The 17638-nt window shown below is 43.5% G+C and overlaps 1 protein-coding gene across 1 annotated transcript in view; it reads right to left on the minus strand.

Moving 5' to 3' along the window:
* The window catches only part of LOC135540422 (DDB1- and CUL4-associated factor 1-like), a 37787-nt gene that overhangs the window by 14328 nt on the left and 5821 nt on the right, over positions 1 to 17638 (minus strand). The window contains exons 10-16 of the mRNA XM_064967045.1: positions 14749 to 14928; positions 13725 to 13934; positions 12530 to 12699; positions 7645 to 7769; positions 4008 to 4213; positions 3582 to 3825; positions 2481 to 3141 (exon numbers count right to left, since the gene is read on the minus strand). Of these exons, the coding sequence (XP_064823117.1) occupies positions 2481 to 3141; positions 3582 to 3825; positions 4008 to 4213; positions 7645 to 7769; positions 12530 to 12699; positions 13725 to 13934; positions 14749 to 14928 (1796 nt within the window). The remainder of the gene's footprint in view (positions 1 to 2480; positions 3142 to 3581; positions 3826 to 4007; positions 4214 to 7644; positions 7770 to 12529; positions 12700 to 13724; positions 13935 to 14748; positions 14929 to 17638) is intronic.

Raw genomic sequence — 17638 nt, forward strand, 5'->3', positions numbered from 1 at the left:
GAGAGGGGAGGGGGGAAGAGAGAGGGGTAGAGGGAGAGAAAGAGGGGGGTGGGGGGAGAGAGAGAAAGAGTGGGGTGGGGGGAGAGGGGGAAGAGAGAGATCACGTCATTGCTACATTGGCTGGACATAGAGTCAAAGTGTACCAATATGTGGGTGTGTGGGTGGATGATGAGCTGAGCTCCACTGTGCATGTAGAGAACTTGATAAGGGAGCTCAAGCTGAGAATAGGTTTGTATTACCGGCATAAGGCTCGTTTGTCTCTGGAGGCCAGGAAGGAGCTGGTATGATGTACATTACTGGCGGTTTTAGATTTTAGTGATGTTATATACATGCAGGCCTCAACCACGACCCTGAGAGATTCAGTGTATCATGCAGCCCTCAGGTTCATTACAAATCAGAAACGTCTAACACATCATTGTGATCTCTACAGCGCGGTTGGCTGGTCGTCATTGACCTTGCGTAGGCTTAAACACTGGTATACACTGATTTATAAGGACATATTGGGTCAAATGCCATTTTATCTCTGTTCTTTTTTAGCCAGGTCAGTAAATAAATATCAATTACGGTCCCATTCTGATTTGCTTCTAACGGTACAAAAAATATCAACAGGTAGAAATAGTTTTAGTTACTCAGCTCCGTGGTCCTGGAATTCTCTCCTGAACATTTTAAAATGTGATGATCTCGTTTCGTTGGTGGAGTTTAAAAACTTGATCGATGTATAGATCATAGAAGAGTGTAATTGTTTTTAGGCCAGCTGTTTTTAGTCAAGACGTTTGTGTTTTTAATGTAATATGTAATTGTTGTACTGTATGTGCGTTTATAGTTGTGTTTAATGTTGTGTTCCTGTATGTGTTGTTTTGTCTGAAACGTTGTTCGCCCTGCTGCTATTGGACCAGGTCTCTTGGAAAAGAGATTGTTATCTCAATGAGAAAAAACCTGTATAAATAAAGGTTAAATACAAAATATAAACACAGTTCATCTACACATAATAACAACAAAGTAAAACCATAGACAATTCATTAAAAAATGAAATATCACATTTACATAAGTATTCAGATTGTTTACTCAGTACTTTGTTGAAGCATCTTCGGTGGTGATGACAGCCTTGAGTCTTCTTGGGTGTGATGCTACAAGCTTGCCACACCTGTATTTGGGGAGTTTCTCCCATTCTTCTCTGCAGATCCTCTCAAGCTCGGTCAGGTTGGATGGGGAGCGTCGCTGCATAGCTATTTTCAGGTCTCTCCAGAGATGTTCAATCAGGTTCAAGTCTGGGCTCCGGCTGGGCCACTTAAGGACATTCAGAGACTCCTATGTTGTCTTGGCTGTGTGCTTTGGGTCGTTGTCCTGTTGGAAGGTGAACCTTCGCTCCGGTCTGAGGTCCTGAGCGCTCTGGAGCAGATTTTCATCAAGGATCTCTCTGTAATTTTCTCAGTTCATCTTTCCCTCTATCCTGACTAGTCTCCCAGTCCCTGCTACTGAAAAACATCCCCACAGCATGGTGCTGCCACCACCATGCTTCACCGTAGGGATGGTGCCAGGTTTCCTCCAGACGTGACGCTTGGCATTCAGGCCAAAGAGTTCAACCTTGGTTTCATCAGAGCAGAGAATCTTGTGTCTCATGGTCTGAGAGTCTTTAGGTGCCTTTTGGCAAACTCAAAGCGGGATGTCATGTGCCTTTTACTGAGGAGTGGCTTCTGTCTGGCCACTCTACCATAAAGACCTGATTGGTGGAGTGCTGCAGAGATGGTTGTCCTTCTGGAAGGTTCTCCCATCTCCACAGAGGAACTGTTAGAGTGACCATCGGGTTCTTGGTTACCTCCTTGACCAAGGCCCTTCTCCCCAGATTGCTCATTTTGGCCGGGCATCCAGCTCTAGGAAGGGTCTTGGTGGTTCCAAACTACTTCCATTTAAGAATGATGGAGGCCACTGTGTTTTTGTGGACCTTCAATAATGCAGAAATATTTTGGTACCCTTCCCCAGATCTGTGCCTCGACACAATCCTGTCTCCGAGCTCTACGGACAATTCCTTCGACCCCATGGCTTGGTTTTTGCTCTGATATGCACCTGTCAACTGTGGGACCTTATATAGACAGGTGTGTGCCTTTCCAAATCATGTCCAATCAATTGAATTTACCACAGGTGGACTCCAATCAAGTTGTAGAAACATCTCAAGGATGATCAATGGAAACAGGATGCATCTGAGCTCAATTTTGAATCTCATAGCAAAGGGTCTGAATACCCTTTATGTAATAAATATGTAAATAAGGTATTTCTGTTTTTTTAAATTTGCAAATGTATAGAAAAACTTGTTTTCTCTTTATGATTATGGGGAAAGATTGATGAGGAATAACATGTTTAAAAAAATAATAATTGTTTTTAGAATAAGGCGTAACAAAATGTGTAAAAAGTCAAGGGGTCTGAATACTTTCTGAAGTCTGGTGATGACAACATAAACGTTAAAACAAAAAAAGTGTTCAAACCTGGCATGCTGCTCCCTGAGGTACTCTGTGATGATGCTGTCCAGGGCAGGCGGGGAAGGCAGGTGTCTGTCCAGCTGTTTCTTCATGGCAGGACTCTGGCTAAAAGCTCCGTGGTCTGACTTCTGTCTCAGCACACTGGAGGACCGTTTTCCACTGCTGCCACCAAGTCCAGTCCCAGGGCTACAGAGGACCGAGGAGCGCTCCCGCGTGAAGAGGATACGCCCAATCTGGGGCGAACCATGGGGAGGTGGGCCGTGAGGGGTACAAGGAGGGAAGGAGGAGGAGGGACGTGGCGTCTGGACCGAGGAAGACGATTGGGTCACCGCAGTGAGGCGAGCAGCCACTACCACTCCTCCGTTGACCATGCCCCTTGGGGTTCTGGGTAATACAGAGGACGAAGAGACAGGGGGAGGAGCTACAGAGACTGCCTGGTAGAGCGAGGGGGAGGAGGAGAGGGGGATGGAGAGGGAGAGCGGGCCGCAGGGGAGATTAGCCTCCTTGGTGAGGGCTGAGGCGGTATCCTGGAGTCCTTTAGCCACCAGGTGGTTCCTGATGAGCAGCAACAACTCCTTCTCAGGAAAGGAGATACGTGATTGGGCCACAACGTTAGCCCTCTGGAGCCGGGCCAAAGACACATCTGTCCCTATCAACAAGGGTTTACCTGAGAAAAACAGACACATTATGAAGAGAAAGATCCTTTTGTCCTAGTTGTTTATACTACCGTTCATTATTTAATCAGAGAGGCGGGACGACATCAGTATCGTAATATTTTTCCCACGGGAAAAAAAATTAAAAATAAAAACACACAGACCCAAACTAATTTGGTCCTTTAAAAACCTGCTGTATGTAAAACATTGTGTGCTTGTAGCTTGGAAAAGAAATGCACGTGACTCTGGCTAAAACAATGGTTTGTTTCCAACAACAGGGCTGTTTTCCGAAAGAAGTTAAATTGTGCTTCGTGGCATCGTCCCGACCCTACATTTTACAAACTCAGATTCATGGTTTTCCGTATCGTATTGCTACCTTGTATGAAACTGGCTTTGCCAAATAAAAAGTTTGTCTGTTTTGAAGGTGTTTTTTTGTTTTGGTGATTAGACTTACCCGACACCCTCTCTATGAGCTCGGCAGAGTAACGGCAGAAGCGAACGTGTTGGGAGCGTTTGTCCTGTAGCACAGGTTCCTTCATCAGCTGCTGGATGTGTGAGGAGGAGAATAGAGGCAGCTTGGAGATGATCTGGCTGACAGCCCTGGAGCGAGACAGACCAACCAGAGCCTTGCAAGCCAACGCTCGAATCAGATCTGCGTCCGTGATGGGCATCTTGACCGTCAGTAAACCAAGGAGGACCTGGAAGAACAGTTTAGTTACAGAAGAAAAAAAAAGTAGTTTTAAAAATGTTTGAGGATCAACGAGAAGCCCGTCTTTACTGCAGTAAGTAACAGAGAAATAAGATGTATTTTAAACCCCCCGTTCCCTGAGACACACGCATACATACACCTACACAGAGGACACGAGTCACAACCCCCTACCTTAATGCCGTTGTTGGCCTGGACAACGTTCCACATCTTGGTGAGCACACTCTCCTGTGGGGGGTGATGCAGAAAGCTGCCCATGGAAGTGAGGGTCTGGTCGGGGGCACACACACAGTTGGTGATCACCTGGAGCGCTGACTTCTGGATCTCTGCATCGTTGACAAACACCTCTCCCTCCGCCACCCCCAGGATAATACTCATTCCTGCAGGAGGAACACAGTGAACGGTAACTTTGTCTAACATAGTATTGAGAACAAAATTATAGTCCAGTCACAGGTTTAAGAAATGGATCAGATTGTATAAAACATGTACAAAAAAGAGATTGATCTAGCAGTATAGATATAGAGAATATAAAGCAACTGATCTAGCAGTATAGATATAGAGAATATAGAGCAACTGATCTAGCAGTATAGCTATAGAGAATATAGAGCAACTGATCTAGCAGTATAGCTATAGAGAATATAGAGCAACTGATCTAGCAGTATAGATATAGAGAATATAGAGCGACTGGTCTAGTAATATAGAGCGACTGGTCTTGTATCCTAGATAGAGAATATAGAGCGACTGGTCTAGTATTATATGGAGAGAATATAGAGCGACTGGTCTAGTAATATAGAGCGAATGGTCTAGTATTCTAGATAGAGAATATAGAGCGACTGGTCTAGTATTCTAGATAGAGAATATAGAGTGACTGGTCTAGTAGTATATATAGAGAATATAGAGCGACTGGTCTAGTATTATAGATAGAGAATATAGAGCGACTGGTCTAGTAATATAGATCTAGAGAATATAGAGCAACTGGTCTAGTATTATAGACAGAGAATATACAGCAACTGGTCTCGTAATATAGATCTAGAGAATATAGAGCGACTGCTAAAGTAATATAGACTGAGAATATAGAGCGACGGCTATAGTAATATAGATAGAGAATAGAATAAATTAGCTAATAATATAGAGCAACTGGTCTAGTAATAGGCAGAGAATATAGTAAATTACCTAATATTATACCTAATATTATAGATATAAAGAATATAGAGTGACAGCCCTAGTAATATAGATATAAATAATGTAGAGCAGTGATCTCTAACCTTTGACTGAAGATCACTTCAAGTCAAAATGCAAGCAGAGATCTACCACTCAGATTTTATATATATATATATTTTTAAACATGACATAAAAAAACATAAGCCTATGCAACATTAATGTATTAAAAACAGTTCTGTAGCAATGAGTTTGGTGCAGTAGACTATAGGCCCAATACATTATTATCACTGCATTTTGGCTTTGCTTGAATTGCCCTGCCAATTAGGTTTTTCCCTTCTCAGACCATTTTGAAATGATATCTCATGTGAGGTCCATGATCATGTAACATGTCTGTGTCACTACTTTCTGCCCGCTGCTGAGATGTCACTCTCGGGCAACGTCCCACTCACACAGAAGGGTCATTCGGATAATGGCTGATATGTAGATTTGTTTTTAAGTGATTGATAACATTTACAAGTGTGCCTTCATGAATTTACATGAAGAAAAATAGTTCAAACTAATTCCCATAACTTTTCATGACCTTACAAAGCCTCTTTTTTTTTAACCTTTATTTAACCAGGCAAGTCAGTTAAGAACACATTCTTATTTTCAATGACGGCCTGGGAACAGTGGGTTAACTGCCTGTTCAGGGGCAGAACGACATTTGTACCTTGTCAGCTCAGGGGTTTGAACTCGCAACCTTCCGGTTACTAGTCCAACACTCTAACCACTAGGCTACCCTGCCGCCTCTACACTCTAACCACTAGGCTACCCTGCCGCCTCTACACTCTAACCACTAGGCTACCCTGCCGCCTCTACACTCTAACCACTAGGCTACCCTGCCTCCTCTACACTCTAACCACTAGGCTACCCTGCCGCCTCTACACTCTAACCACTAGGCTACCCTGCCGCCTCTACACTCTAACCACTAGGCTACCCTGCCGCCTCTACACTCTAACCACTAGGCTACCCTGCCGCCTCTACACTCTAACCACTAGGCTACCCTGCCGCCTCTCTAACCACTAGGCTACCCTGCCGCCTCTCTAACCACTAGGCTACCCTGCCTCCTCTACACTCTAACCACTAGGCTACCCTGCCTCCTCTACACTCTAACCACTAGGCTACCTGCCTCCTCTACACTCTAACCACTAGGCTACCTGCCTCCTCTACACTCTAACCACTAGGCTACCTGCCTCCTCTACACTCTAACCACTAGGCTACCTGCCTCCTCTACACTCTAACCACTAGGCTACCTGCCTCCTCTACACTCTAACCACTAGGCTACCTGCCTCCTCTACACTCTAACCACTAGGCTATTTACTGCTAACTCCTGCTGGTTACACTCTAACCACTGGTTAGGCTAAAAAGAGAAAAAGCTGGTTACTGGCCCTAACACTCTAACCACTAGGCTACCTGCTGGTTACTGGCCCAACACTCTAACCACTAGGCTACCTGCTGGTTACTGGTTACTGGCCCAACACTCTAACCACTGCTACCTGCTGGTTCTAACCACTCTAACCACTAGACTACCTCTAGTAATAAGGCGGAGAATATACTAGGCTACCTGCTGGTTACTGGCCCAACGCTCTAACCACTAGGCTACCTGCTGGTTACTGGCCCAACACTCTAACCACTAGACTACCTCTAGTAATATAGGCGGAGAATATACTAGGCTACCTGCTGGTTACTGGCCCAACGCTCTAACCACTAGGCTACCTGCTGGTTACTGGCCCAACACTCTAACCACTAGACTACCTCTAGTAATATAGGCGGAGAATATAGTAGGCTACCTGCCGTACTGATGACAACGCAAACGTATCAAAACACTTTGCTACTCATTTACTGCAACTGCAGTGCTGGTTGTAGTGTAAGTAGGGAGAACGTGCATTTCTTGGCTTATAAAAAGAGAAAAAGCATTGGCATTGCTGAATAACAACTTAAACATGAACTTACTCATAAAACCAGCAACTCTTTGCTGTATTCGTTGAGTCATGGACTGTAAAATTTTTGTAAAAAGCCTCGAATGTACAGCTAAGTTGATACTGCGAGATTTCAAAACGTGAAATGGTTCAAAAAAGGGAACACTTTGCCTTCCTGGCACGAAGCCTGCAACCAGCAGCAAGAAACTAATAAAACAAATATGAATGTTTGGTGATCGACGAGAAACGCCTTGGAGACTGACCAGTTGGTGATCACTGCTCTAGAGAGACTGACCGGGTAGTATAGATATAGAGAATCTAGAGAGACTGACCTGGTAGTATAGGTATAGAGAATCTAGAGAGACTGACCTAGCAGTATAGATATAGAGAATCTAGAGAGACAGACCTAGTAGTATATAGAGAATCTAGAGAAACTGACCGAGTAGTACATAGAGAATCTAGAGAAACTGACCTAGCAGTATAGATATAGAGAATCTAGAGAGACTGACCTAGCAGTATAGATATAGAGAATCTAGAGAGACTGACCTAGCAGTATAGATATAGAGAATCTAGAGAGACTGACCTAGCAGTATAGATATAGAGAATCTAGAGACTGACCTAGCAGTATAGATATAGAGAATCTAGAGAGACTGACCGAGTAGTATAGATATAGAGAATCTAGAGAGACATACCGACAGTGCAGACGGTGGATCCTCCTTCATCCAGCACGTCTACAGTCTCCGCTAGCAGGAGCTGAACTTTAGGCACTACAGTCAGCATAGCCAGGATGTCCAGGGCGAAACGCACCGTATCAGACCTGGTAGACAGAACAGTAAGTAAGACAGTATTATCTCTATGGGGTTACAGCAGTCTTACAGACAAGGGGAGGAGGGGACTGAGCAGGACTTTTATCTTAGCTCACTATAGATAGAACTGTAACTGCCTTCTAGACCTTGGAGGACAAAACGACAGCGAGAAACTGGACGTAGAACAAAGAGATATGTGAAGTCTTCGTGAGAAGAATGTGCAGGTGTTTAAAAAAAAAAATCAGGTCAATTAGAGAGACGACAGGTAACATACCTGCTGTAGTAACATCAGGTCAATTAGAGAGACTACAGGTAACATACCTGCTGTAGTAACATCAGGTCAATTAGAGAGACTACAGGTAACATACCTGCTGTAGTAACATCAGGTCAATTAGAGAGACTACAGGTAACATACCTGCTGTAGTAACATCAGGTCAATTAGAGAGACTACAGGTAACATACCTGCTGTAGTAACATCAGGTCAATTAGAGAGACTACAGGTAACATACCTGCTGTAGTAACATCAGGTCAATTAGAGAGACTACAGGTAACATACCTGCTGTAGTAACATCAGGTCAATTAGAGAGACTACAGGTAACATACCTGCTGTAGTAACATCAGGTCAATTAGAGAGACTACAGGTAACATACCTGCTGTAGTAACATCAGGTCAATTAGAGAGACTACAGGTAACATACCTGCTGTAGTAACATCAGGTCAATTAGAGAGACTACAGGTAAACATACCTGCTGTAGTAACATCAGGTCAATTAGAGAGACTACAGGTAACATACCTGCTGTAGTAACATCAGGTCAATTAGAGAGACTACAGGTAACATACCTGCTGTAGTAACATCAGGTCAATTAGAGAGACTACAGGTAACATACCTGCTGTAGTAACATCAGGTCAATTAGAGAGACTACAGGTAACATACCTGCTGTAGTAACATCAGGTCAATTAGAGAGACTACAGGTAACATACCTGCTGTAGTAACATCAGGTCAATTAGAGAGACTACAGGTAACATACCTGCTGTAGTAACATCAGGTCAATTAGAGAGACTACAGGTAACATACCTGCATGGTCAATTAGTAACATCAGGTCAATTAGAGAGACTACAGGTAACATACCTGCTGTAGTAACATCAGGTCAATTAGAGAGACTACAGGTAACATACCTGCTGTAGTAACATCAGGTCAATTAGAGAGACTACAGGTAACATACCTGCTGTAGTAACATCAGGTCAATTAGAGAGACTACAGGTAACATACCTGCTGTAGTAACATCAGGTCAATTAGAGAGACTACAGGTAACATACCTGCTGTAGTAACATCAGGTCAATTAGAGAGACTACAGGTAACATACCTGCTGTAGTAACATCAGGTCAATTAGAGAGACTACAGGTAACATACCTGCTGTAGTAACATCAGGTCAATTAGAGAGACTACAGGTAACATACCTGCTGTAGTAACATCAGGTCAATTAGAGAGACTACAGGTAACATACCTGCTGTAGTAACATCAGGTCAATTAGAGAGACTACAGGTAACATACCTGCTGTAGTAACATCAGGTCAATTAGAGAGACTACAGGTAACATACCTGCTGTAGTAACATCAGGTCAATTAGAGAGACTACCTGCTGTAGGTAACATCAGGTCAATTAGAGAGACTACAGGCTGTAGTAACATCAGGTCAATTAGAGAGACTACAGGTAACATACCTGCTGTAGTAACATCAGGTCAATTAGAGAGACTACAGGTAACATACCTGCTGTAGTAACATCAGGTCAATTAGAGAGACTACAGGTAACATACCTGCTGTAGTAACATCAGGTCAATTAGAGAGACTACAGGTAACATACCTGCTGTAGTAACATCAGGTCAATTAGAGAGACTACAGGTAACATACCTGCTGTAGTAACATCAGGTCAATTAGAGAGACTACAGGTAACATACCTGCTGTAGTAACATCAGGTCAATTAGAGAGACTACAGGTAACATACCTGCTGTAGTAACATCAGGTCAATTAGAGAGACTACAGGTAACATACCTGCTGTAGTAACATCAGGTCAATTAGAGAGACTACAGGTAACATACCTGCTGTAGTAACATCAGGTCAATTAGAGAGACTACAGGTAACATACCTGCTGTAGTAACATCAGGTCAATTAGAGAGACTACAGGTAACATACCTGCTGTAGTAACATCAGGTCAATTAGAGAGACTACAGGTAACATACCTGCTGTAGTAACATCAGGTCAATTAGAGAGACTACAGGTAACATACCTGCTGTAGTAACATCAGGTCAATTAGAGAGACTACAGGTAACATACCTGCTGTAGTAACATCAGGTCAATTAGAGAGACTACAGGTAACATACCTGCTGTAACATACCTAGTAACATCAGGTCAATTAGAGAGACTACAGGTAACATACCTGCTGTAGTAACATCAGGTCAATTAGAGAGACTACAGGTAACATACCTGCTGTAGTAACATCAGGTCAATTAGAGAGACTACAGGTAACATACCTGCTGTAGTAACATCAGGTCAATTAGAGAGACTACAGGTAACATACCTGCTGTAGTAACATCAGGTCAATTAGAGAGACTACAGGTAACATACCTGCCGTAGTAACATCAGGTCAATTAGAGAGACTACAGGTAACATACCTGCTGTAGTAACATCAGGTCAATTAGAGAGACTACAGGTAACATACCTGCTGTAGTCACATCAGGTCAATTAGAGAGACTACAGGTAACGTACCTGCTGTAGTAACATCAGGTCAATTAGAGAGACTACAGGTAACGTACCTGCTGTAGTCACATCAGGTCAATTAGAGAGACTACAGGTAACGTACCTGCTGTAGTCACATCAGGTCAATTAGAGAGACTACAGGTAACATACCTGCCGTAGTAACATCAGGTCAATTAGAGAGACTACAGGTAACATACCTGCCGTAGTAACATCAGGTCAATTAGAGAGACTACAGGTAACATACCTGCCGTAGTAACATCAGGTCAATTAGAGAGACTACAGGTAACATACCTGCTGTAGTAACATCAGGTCAATTAGAGAGACTACAGGTAACATACCTGCTGTAGTAACATCAGGTCAATTAGAGAGACTACAGGTAACATACCTGCTGTAGTAACATCAGGTCAATTAACATCAGGTCAATTAGAGAGACTACAGGTAACATACCTGCTGTAGTAACATCAGGTCAATTAGAGAGACTACAGGTAACATACCTGCTGTAGTAACATCAGGTCAATTAGAGAGACTACAGGTAACATACCTGCTGTAGTAACATCAGGTCAATTAGAGAGACTACAGGTAACATACCTGCTGTAGTAACATCAGGTCAATTAGAGAGACTACAGGTAACATACCTGCTGTAGTAACATCAGGTCAATTAGAGAGACTACAGGTAACATACCTGCTGTAGTCACATCAGGTCAATTAGAGAGACTACAGGTAACGTACCTGCTGTAGTAACATCAGGTCAATTAGAGAGACTACAGGTAACATACCTGCTGTAGAAACATCAGGTCAATTAGAGAGACTACAGGTAACATACCTGCTGTAACATACCTAGTAACATCAGGTCAATTAGAGAGACTACAGGTAACATACCTGCTGTAGTAACATCAGGTCAATTAGAGAGACTACAGGTAACATACCTGCTGTAGTAACATCAGGTCAATTAGAGAGACTACAGGTAACATACCTGCTGTAGTAACATCAGGTCAATTAGAGAGACTACAGGTAACATACCTGCTGTAGTCACATCAGGTCAATTAGAGAGACTACAGGTAACATACCTGCTGTAGTAACATCAGGTCAATTAGAGAGACTACAGGTAACATACCTGCTGTAGTAACATCAGGTCAATTAGAGAGACTACAGGTAACATACCTGCTGTAGTAACATCAGGTCAATTAGAGAGACTACAGGTAACATACCTGCTGTAGTAACATCAGGTCAATTAGAGAGACTACAGGTAACATACCTGCTGTAGTAACATCAGGTCAATTAGAGAGACTACAGGTAACATACCTGCTGTAGAAACATCAGGTCAATTAGAGAGACTACAGGTAACATACCTGCTGTAGTAACATCAGGTCAATTAGAGAGACTACAGGTAACATACCTGCCGTAGTAACATCAGGTCAATTAGAGAGACTACAGGTAACATACCTGCCGTAGTAACATCAGGTCAATTAGAGAGACTACAGGTAACGTACCTGCTGTAGTAACATCAGGTCAATTAGAGAGACTACAGGTAACATACCTGCCGTAGTAACATCAGGTCAATTAGAGAGACTACAGGTAACATACCTGCTGTAGTAACATCAGGTCAATTAGAGAGACTACAGGTAACATACCTGCTGTAGTAACATCAGGTCAATTAGAGAGACTACAGGTAACATACCTGCTGTAGTAACATCAGGTCAATTAGAGAGACTACAGGTAACATACCTGCTGTAGTAACATCAGGTCAATTAGAGAGACTACAGGTAACATACCTGCTGTAGTAACATCAGGTCAATTAGAGAGACTACAGGTAACGTACCTGCTGTAGTAACATCAGGTCAATTAGAGAGACTACAGGTAACATACCTGCTGTAGTCACATCAGGTCAATTAGAGAGACTACAGGTAACATACCTGCTGTAGTAACTCCTCCAGTAACATCAGGTCAATTAGAGAGACTACAGGTAACGTACCTGCTGTAGTAACATCAGGTCAATTAGAGAGACTACAGGTAACGTACCTGCCGTAGTAACTCCTCCAGTCACAGGCTATGGAGATGAGTTGTAACACGAGGGGGATACAGGAGAGCTTGTGAAACACCTCCACAGGTTCCCAGTGAAGCTGAGTGGGCCCACAGTCTATTAGGAAGTCCATCATGTCTACCACCTGCTCATGACTGTACGAACATGACTGTGGGGGGAACACACACACACAACAGGTCATCAATAAAGTCAAATATCAACCAATTTTCTTTTTCTATTGTGTTATTGACTGTACGTTTGTTTACTCCATGTGTAACTCTGTTGTTGTTTATGTGTAACTCTGTGTTGTTGTTGTTTATGTGTAACTCTGTGTTGTTGTTGTTTATGTGTAACTCTGTGTTGTTTACTCCATGTGTAACACTCTGTTGTTGTTTATGTGTAACACTCTGTTGTTGTTTATGTGTAACTCTGTGTTGTTGTTTACTCCATGTGTAACTCTGTGTTGTTGTTTACTCCATGTGTAACTCTGTGTTGTTGTTTACTCCATGTGTAACTCTGTGTTGTTGTTTACTCCATGTGTAACTCTGTGTTGTTGTTTACTCCATGTGTAACTCTGTGTTGTTGTTTACTCCATGTGTAACTCTGTGTTGTTGTTTACTCCATGTGTAACTCTGTGTTGTTGTTTACTCCATGTGTAACTCTGTGTTGTTGTTTACTCCATGTGTAACTCTGTGTTGTTGTTTACTCCATGTGTAACTCTGTGTTGTTGTTTACTCCATGTGTAACTCTGTGTTGTTGTTTACTCCATGTGTAACTCTGTGTTGTTGTTTACTCCATGTGTAACTCTGTGTTGTTGTTTACTCCATGTGTAACTCTGTGTTGTTGTTTATTCCATGTGTAACTCTGTGTTGTTGTTTACTCCATGTGTAACTCTGTGTTGTTGTTTACTCCATGTGTAACTCTGTTGTTGTTTGTGTCGACACTGCTTTGCTTTATCTTGACCAGGTCGTAGTTGTAAATGAGAACTTGTTAAATAAAGGTGAAATAAATCAAAAATTAATAAAAACAATCGAGCAATCAATCAATCAGTCTTCGTTATCCATAATCAATGATTAAACGAATCAATACATACATCTTTATCATCCAAAAGTTAAAGTAACATATATTGATCATATCTAAATGTATGTTAGTTAGTGTGTTCACCTCAGGACATCACTTAAATAGGGAATCTACCTTGTAGTAAGGCTGAGGGTGAACTTGAGCGCCCCCTTCAGTTCTCTGGAGGGACTGTTTGACTTGCTCCACCTTGACAGCCAGGTGGGCCTCGAAGTACCTTCTCAGGCACATACAGGTGTGTTTGGCTGTCTGACGGCTGGAGAACACCTGGTCGTCACTCAACATGGCCCCCTGGTCCTCTGGGTTCAGGATCTCTAATGTACTGATCTAGAGAGAGGTGAGAGGTGAGAGGTGAGAGGTGAGAGGATACACAGCACTGGGTCATGGGTCAGAGGGGACAAAAAAAAACACAGTCCTGACGAGAGAACGTTTTCTTCACAAATTAAACTTAGCGACCGCACCTTCAGGGCTGTGACGCTACAAAAGGAAAGCAATATCAAGGTCCTCTGACATCACAACTGTCCTCTGAAATCAGTAGCCCAGGGACAACAGAAGCTAGGCAGTGGAAATACTGCAAGGGGGACTACTGGAGCTCTACTCTCTCATTCAGAGCCAATCTAGACTACTGGAGCTCCACTCTCTCACTCAGAGCCAATCTCGAATACTGGAGCTCCACTCTCTCACTCAGAGCCAATCTAGACTACTGGAGCTCCACTCTCTCACTCAGAGCCAATCTCGAATACTGGAGCTCCACTCTCTCACTCAGAGCCAATCTAGACTACTGGAGCTCCACTCTCTCTCAGAGCCAATCTAGACTACTGGAGCTCTACTCTCTCACTCAGAGCCAATCTCGAATACTGGAGCTCCACTCTCTCACTCAGAGCCAATCTAGACTACTGGAGCTCCACTCTCTCTCAGAGCCAATCTAGACTACTGGAGCTCTACTCTCTCATTCAGAGCCAATCTAGACTACTGGAGCTCTACTCTCTCATTCAGAGCCAATCTAGACTACTGGAGCTCCACTCTCTCTCAGAGCCAATCTCCCCTTCTCTCACCCTACTCGCGAGGTTGACTGTACTGATGACTGCAGTAAGGTTCTCTCATTCAGAGCCAATCTCCCCTGTCTCTCACCCCTACTCACCAGGTTGACTAGTCTCCTGAGGCCATCCTGGTGGTCAAACAGCTGCAGTATGGCTCTGAATGAGAAGGAGATGGAGAAGAATATGGTGGTGTGGCAGCAGCCCGACGCGTGGGAACACTCCAGGAGCCACAAGGCATAGCCCACCATGTCTGACAGCACAATGTCCGGCAGCATACACACCTGTAGGAGGGAGAGACAGTCAGGTAACAGACACACCTGTAGGAGGGACAGACAGTCAGGTAACAGACACACCTGTAGGAGGGACAGACAGTCAGGTAACAGACACACCTGTAGGAGGGAGAGACAGTCAGGTAACAGACACACCTGTAGGAGGGACAGACAGTCAGGTAACAGACACACCTGTTGGAGGGAGAGACAGTCAGGTAACAGACACACCTGTAGCAGGAAGAGACAGTCAGGTAACAGACACGCCTGTAGGAGGGAGAGACAGTCAGGTAACGGACACGCCTGTAGGAGGGACATACAGTCAGGTAACAGACACACCTGTAGGAGGGACATACAGTCAGGTAACAGACATGCCTGTAGGAGGGAGAGACAGTCAGGTAACAGACACACCTGTAGGAAGAAGAGACAGTCAGGTAACAGACACCTGTAGGAGGGAGAGAGTCAGGTAACAGACACACCTGTAGGAAGAAGAGACAGTCAGGTAACAGACACACCCGTAGGAAGAAGAGACAGTCAGGTAACAGACACACCTGTAGGAGGGAGAGACAGTCAGGTAACAGACGCACTTGTAGAAGGGAGAGAGTCAGGTAACAGACACACCTGTAGGAAGAAGAGACAGTCAGGTAACAGACACACCTGTAGGAAGAAGAGACAGTCAGGTAACAGACACACTTGTAGAAGGGAGAGAGTCAGGTAACAGACACACCTGTAGGAAGAAGAGACTTGTAGAAGGGAGAGAGTCAGGTAACAGACACACCTGTAGGAAGAAGAGACAGTCAGGTAACAGACACACCTGTAGAAGGGAGAGAGTCAGGTAACAGACACACCTGTAGGAAGAAGAGACAGTCAGGTAACAGACACACCTGTAGAAGGGAGAGAGTCAGGTAACAGATACGCCTGTAGGAAGAAGAGACAGTCAGGTAACAGACACACCTGTAGGAGGGAGAGACAGTCAGGTAACAGACACACCTACACAGTTATATGTTTCAAGTCATGTGACAGCAAACAAAATGACACCCAATGAGGTTTCATTTTGGTAGTTGAATGTGGATTTGCTACTGTGTGGGGTAAGTGTGTGTGTAAACAGGGCCTCGCAAAAGTATTCATCTCCCTTGGTGTTTTTTTCCCTATTTAGTTGCATTACAACCTGTAATTTGAATGGGTTTTTATTTGGATTCCATGTAATGGACGTACACAAAATAGTCCTAAATGGTGAAGTGAAACGAAATAAATAAATAAATAAAGTGGGTTGTGTTTTGTATTCACCCTCTATAGTCCAAATTGGTGAAGTGAAATGGAAAAAAATAACGAAATAAAAAAAAACAGAAAAGTGATGCGTGCATATGTTTTCACCCCCCTTTGCTATGAAGCCCTTAAATAAGATCTGGTGCAACCAATTACCTTCAGAAGTCACAGAATTAGTTAAATAAAGTCCACCTGTGAGCAATCTAAGTGTCACATGATCTGTCTCATGATCTCAGTATTTTTCAACCAATTCGTAATTAAAGGCCCCCGAGTCTGCAACACCACTAAGCAAGGGGCACCATGAAGATCAAGGAGTTCTCCAAACAGGTCAGGGACAAAGTTGTGGAGAAGTACAGATCAGGGTTGGGTTATAAAAAAATATCAGAAACATTGAACATCCCCCGGAGCACCATTAAATCCATTATTAAAGAATGGAAAGAATATGGCACCACAACAAACCTGCCAAGAGAGGGTCGCCCACCTAAACTCACAGACCAGGCAAGGAGGGCGTTAATCAGAGAGGCAACAAGGAGACCAAAGAGAACCCTGGAGGAGCTGTAAAGCTGCACAGTGGAGATTAGAGTATCTGTCCATAGGACCACTTTAAGCCCTACACTCCACAGAGCTGGGCTTTACAGAAGAGTGGCCAGAAAAAAAGCCATTGCTTAAAGAAATAAATAAGCAAACACGTTTGGTGTTCGCCAAAAGGCATGTGGGAGACTACCCAAACATATGGAAGAAGGTACTCTGGTTAGATGAGACTAAAATGTAGCTTTTTGGCCATCAAGGAAAACACTATGTCTGGCGCAAACCCAATACCTCTCATCACCCCGAGAACATCATCCCCACAGTGAAGCGTGCTGTTGGCACCATCATGCTGCGGGGGATGTTTTTCCATAGGCAGGAACTGGGAAACTGGTCAGAATTGAAGGAATGATGGATTTTTTTACTGGGAAAATATTGAGGGAAACCTGTTTCAGTCTTCTAGAGATGTGAGACTGGAGGTTGACCTTCCAGCAGGACAATGACCCTAAGCATACTGCTAAAGCAACACTCGAGTGGTTTAAGGGGAACAGTTAAATGTCTTGGAATGACCTTGTCAAAGCCCAGACCTCAATCCAATTGAGAATCTGTAGTATGACTTAGATCGCTGTACACCAGTGGAACCCATCCGACTTGAAGGAGCTGGAGCAGTTTTGCCTTGAAGAAGGGGCAAAAATCCCAGTGGCTTGATGTGCCAAGCTTGTAGAGACATACCCCAAGAGACTTGCAGCTGTAATTGCTGCAAAAGGTGTCTCTATTGTAATTATATTATAATCATTTTGCATCTTCTAAGTGGTAGGCATGTTGTGTAAATCAAATGATACAACACCCCCCCCCCCAAAAAACTATTTTAATTCCAGAATGTAAGTAAGGCAACAAAATAGGAAAAATGCCAAGGGGGAGGTTGGATACTTTC

This window comes from Oncorhynchus masou, chromosome 5, assembly GCF_036934945.1.
Source record: "Oncorhynchus masou masou isolate Uvic2021 chromosome 5, UVic_Omas_1.1, whole genome shotgun sequence".
In the NCBI taxonomy this organism is placed as follows: domain Eukaryota; kingdom Metazoa; phylum Chordata; class Actinopteri; order Salmoniformes; family Salmonidae; genus Oncorhynchus; species Oncorhynchus masou.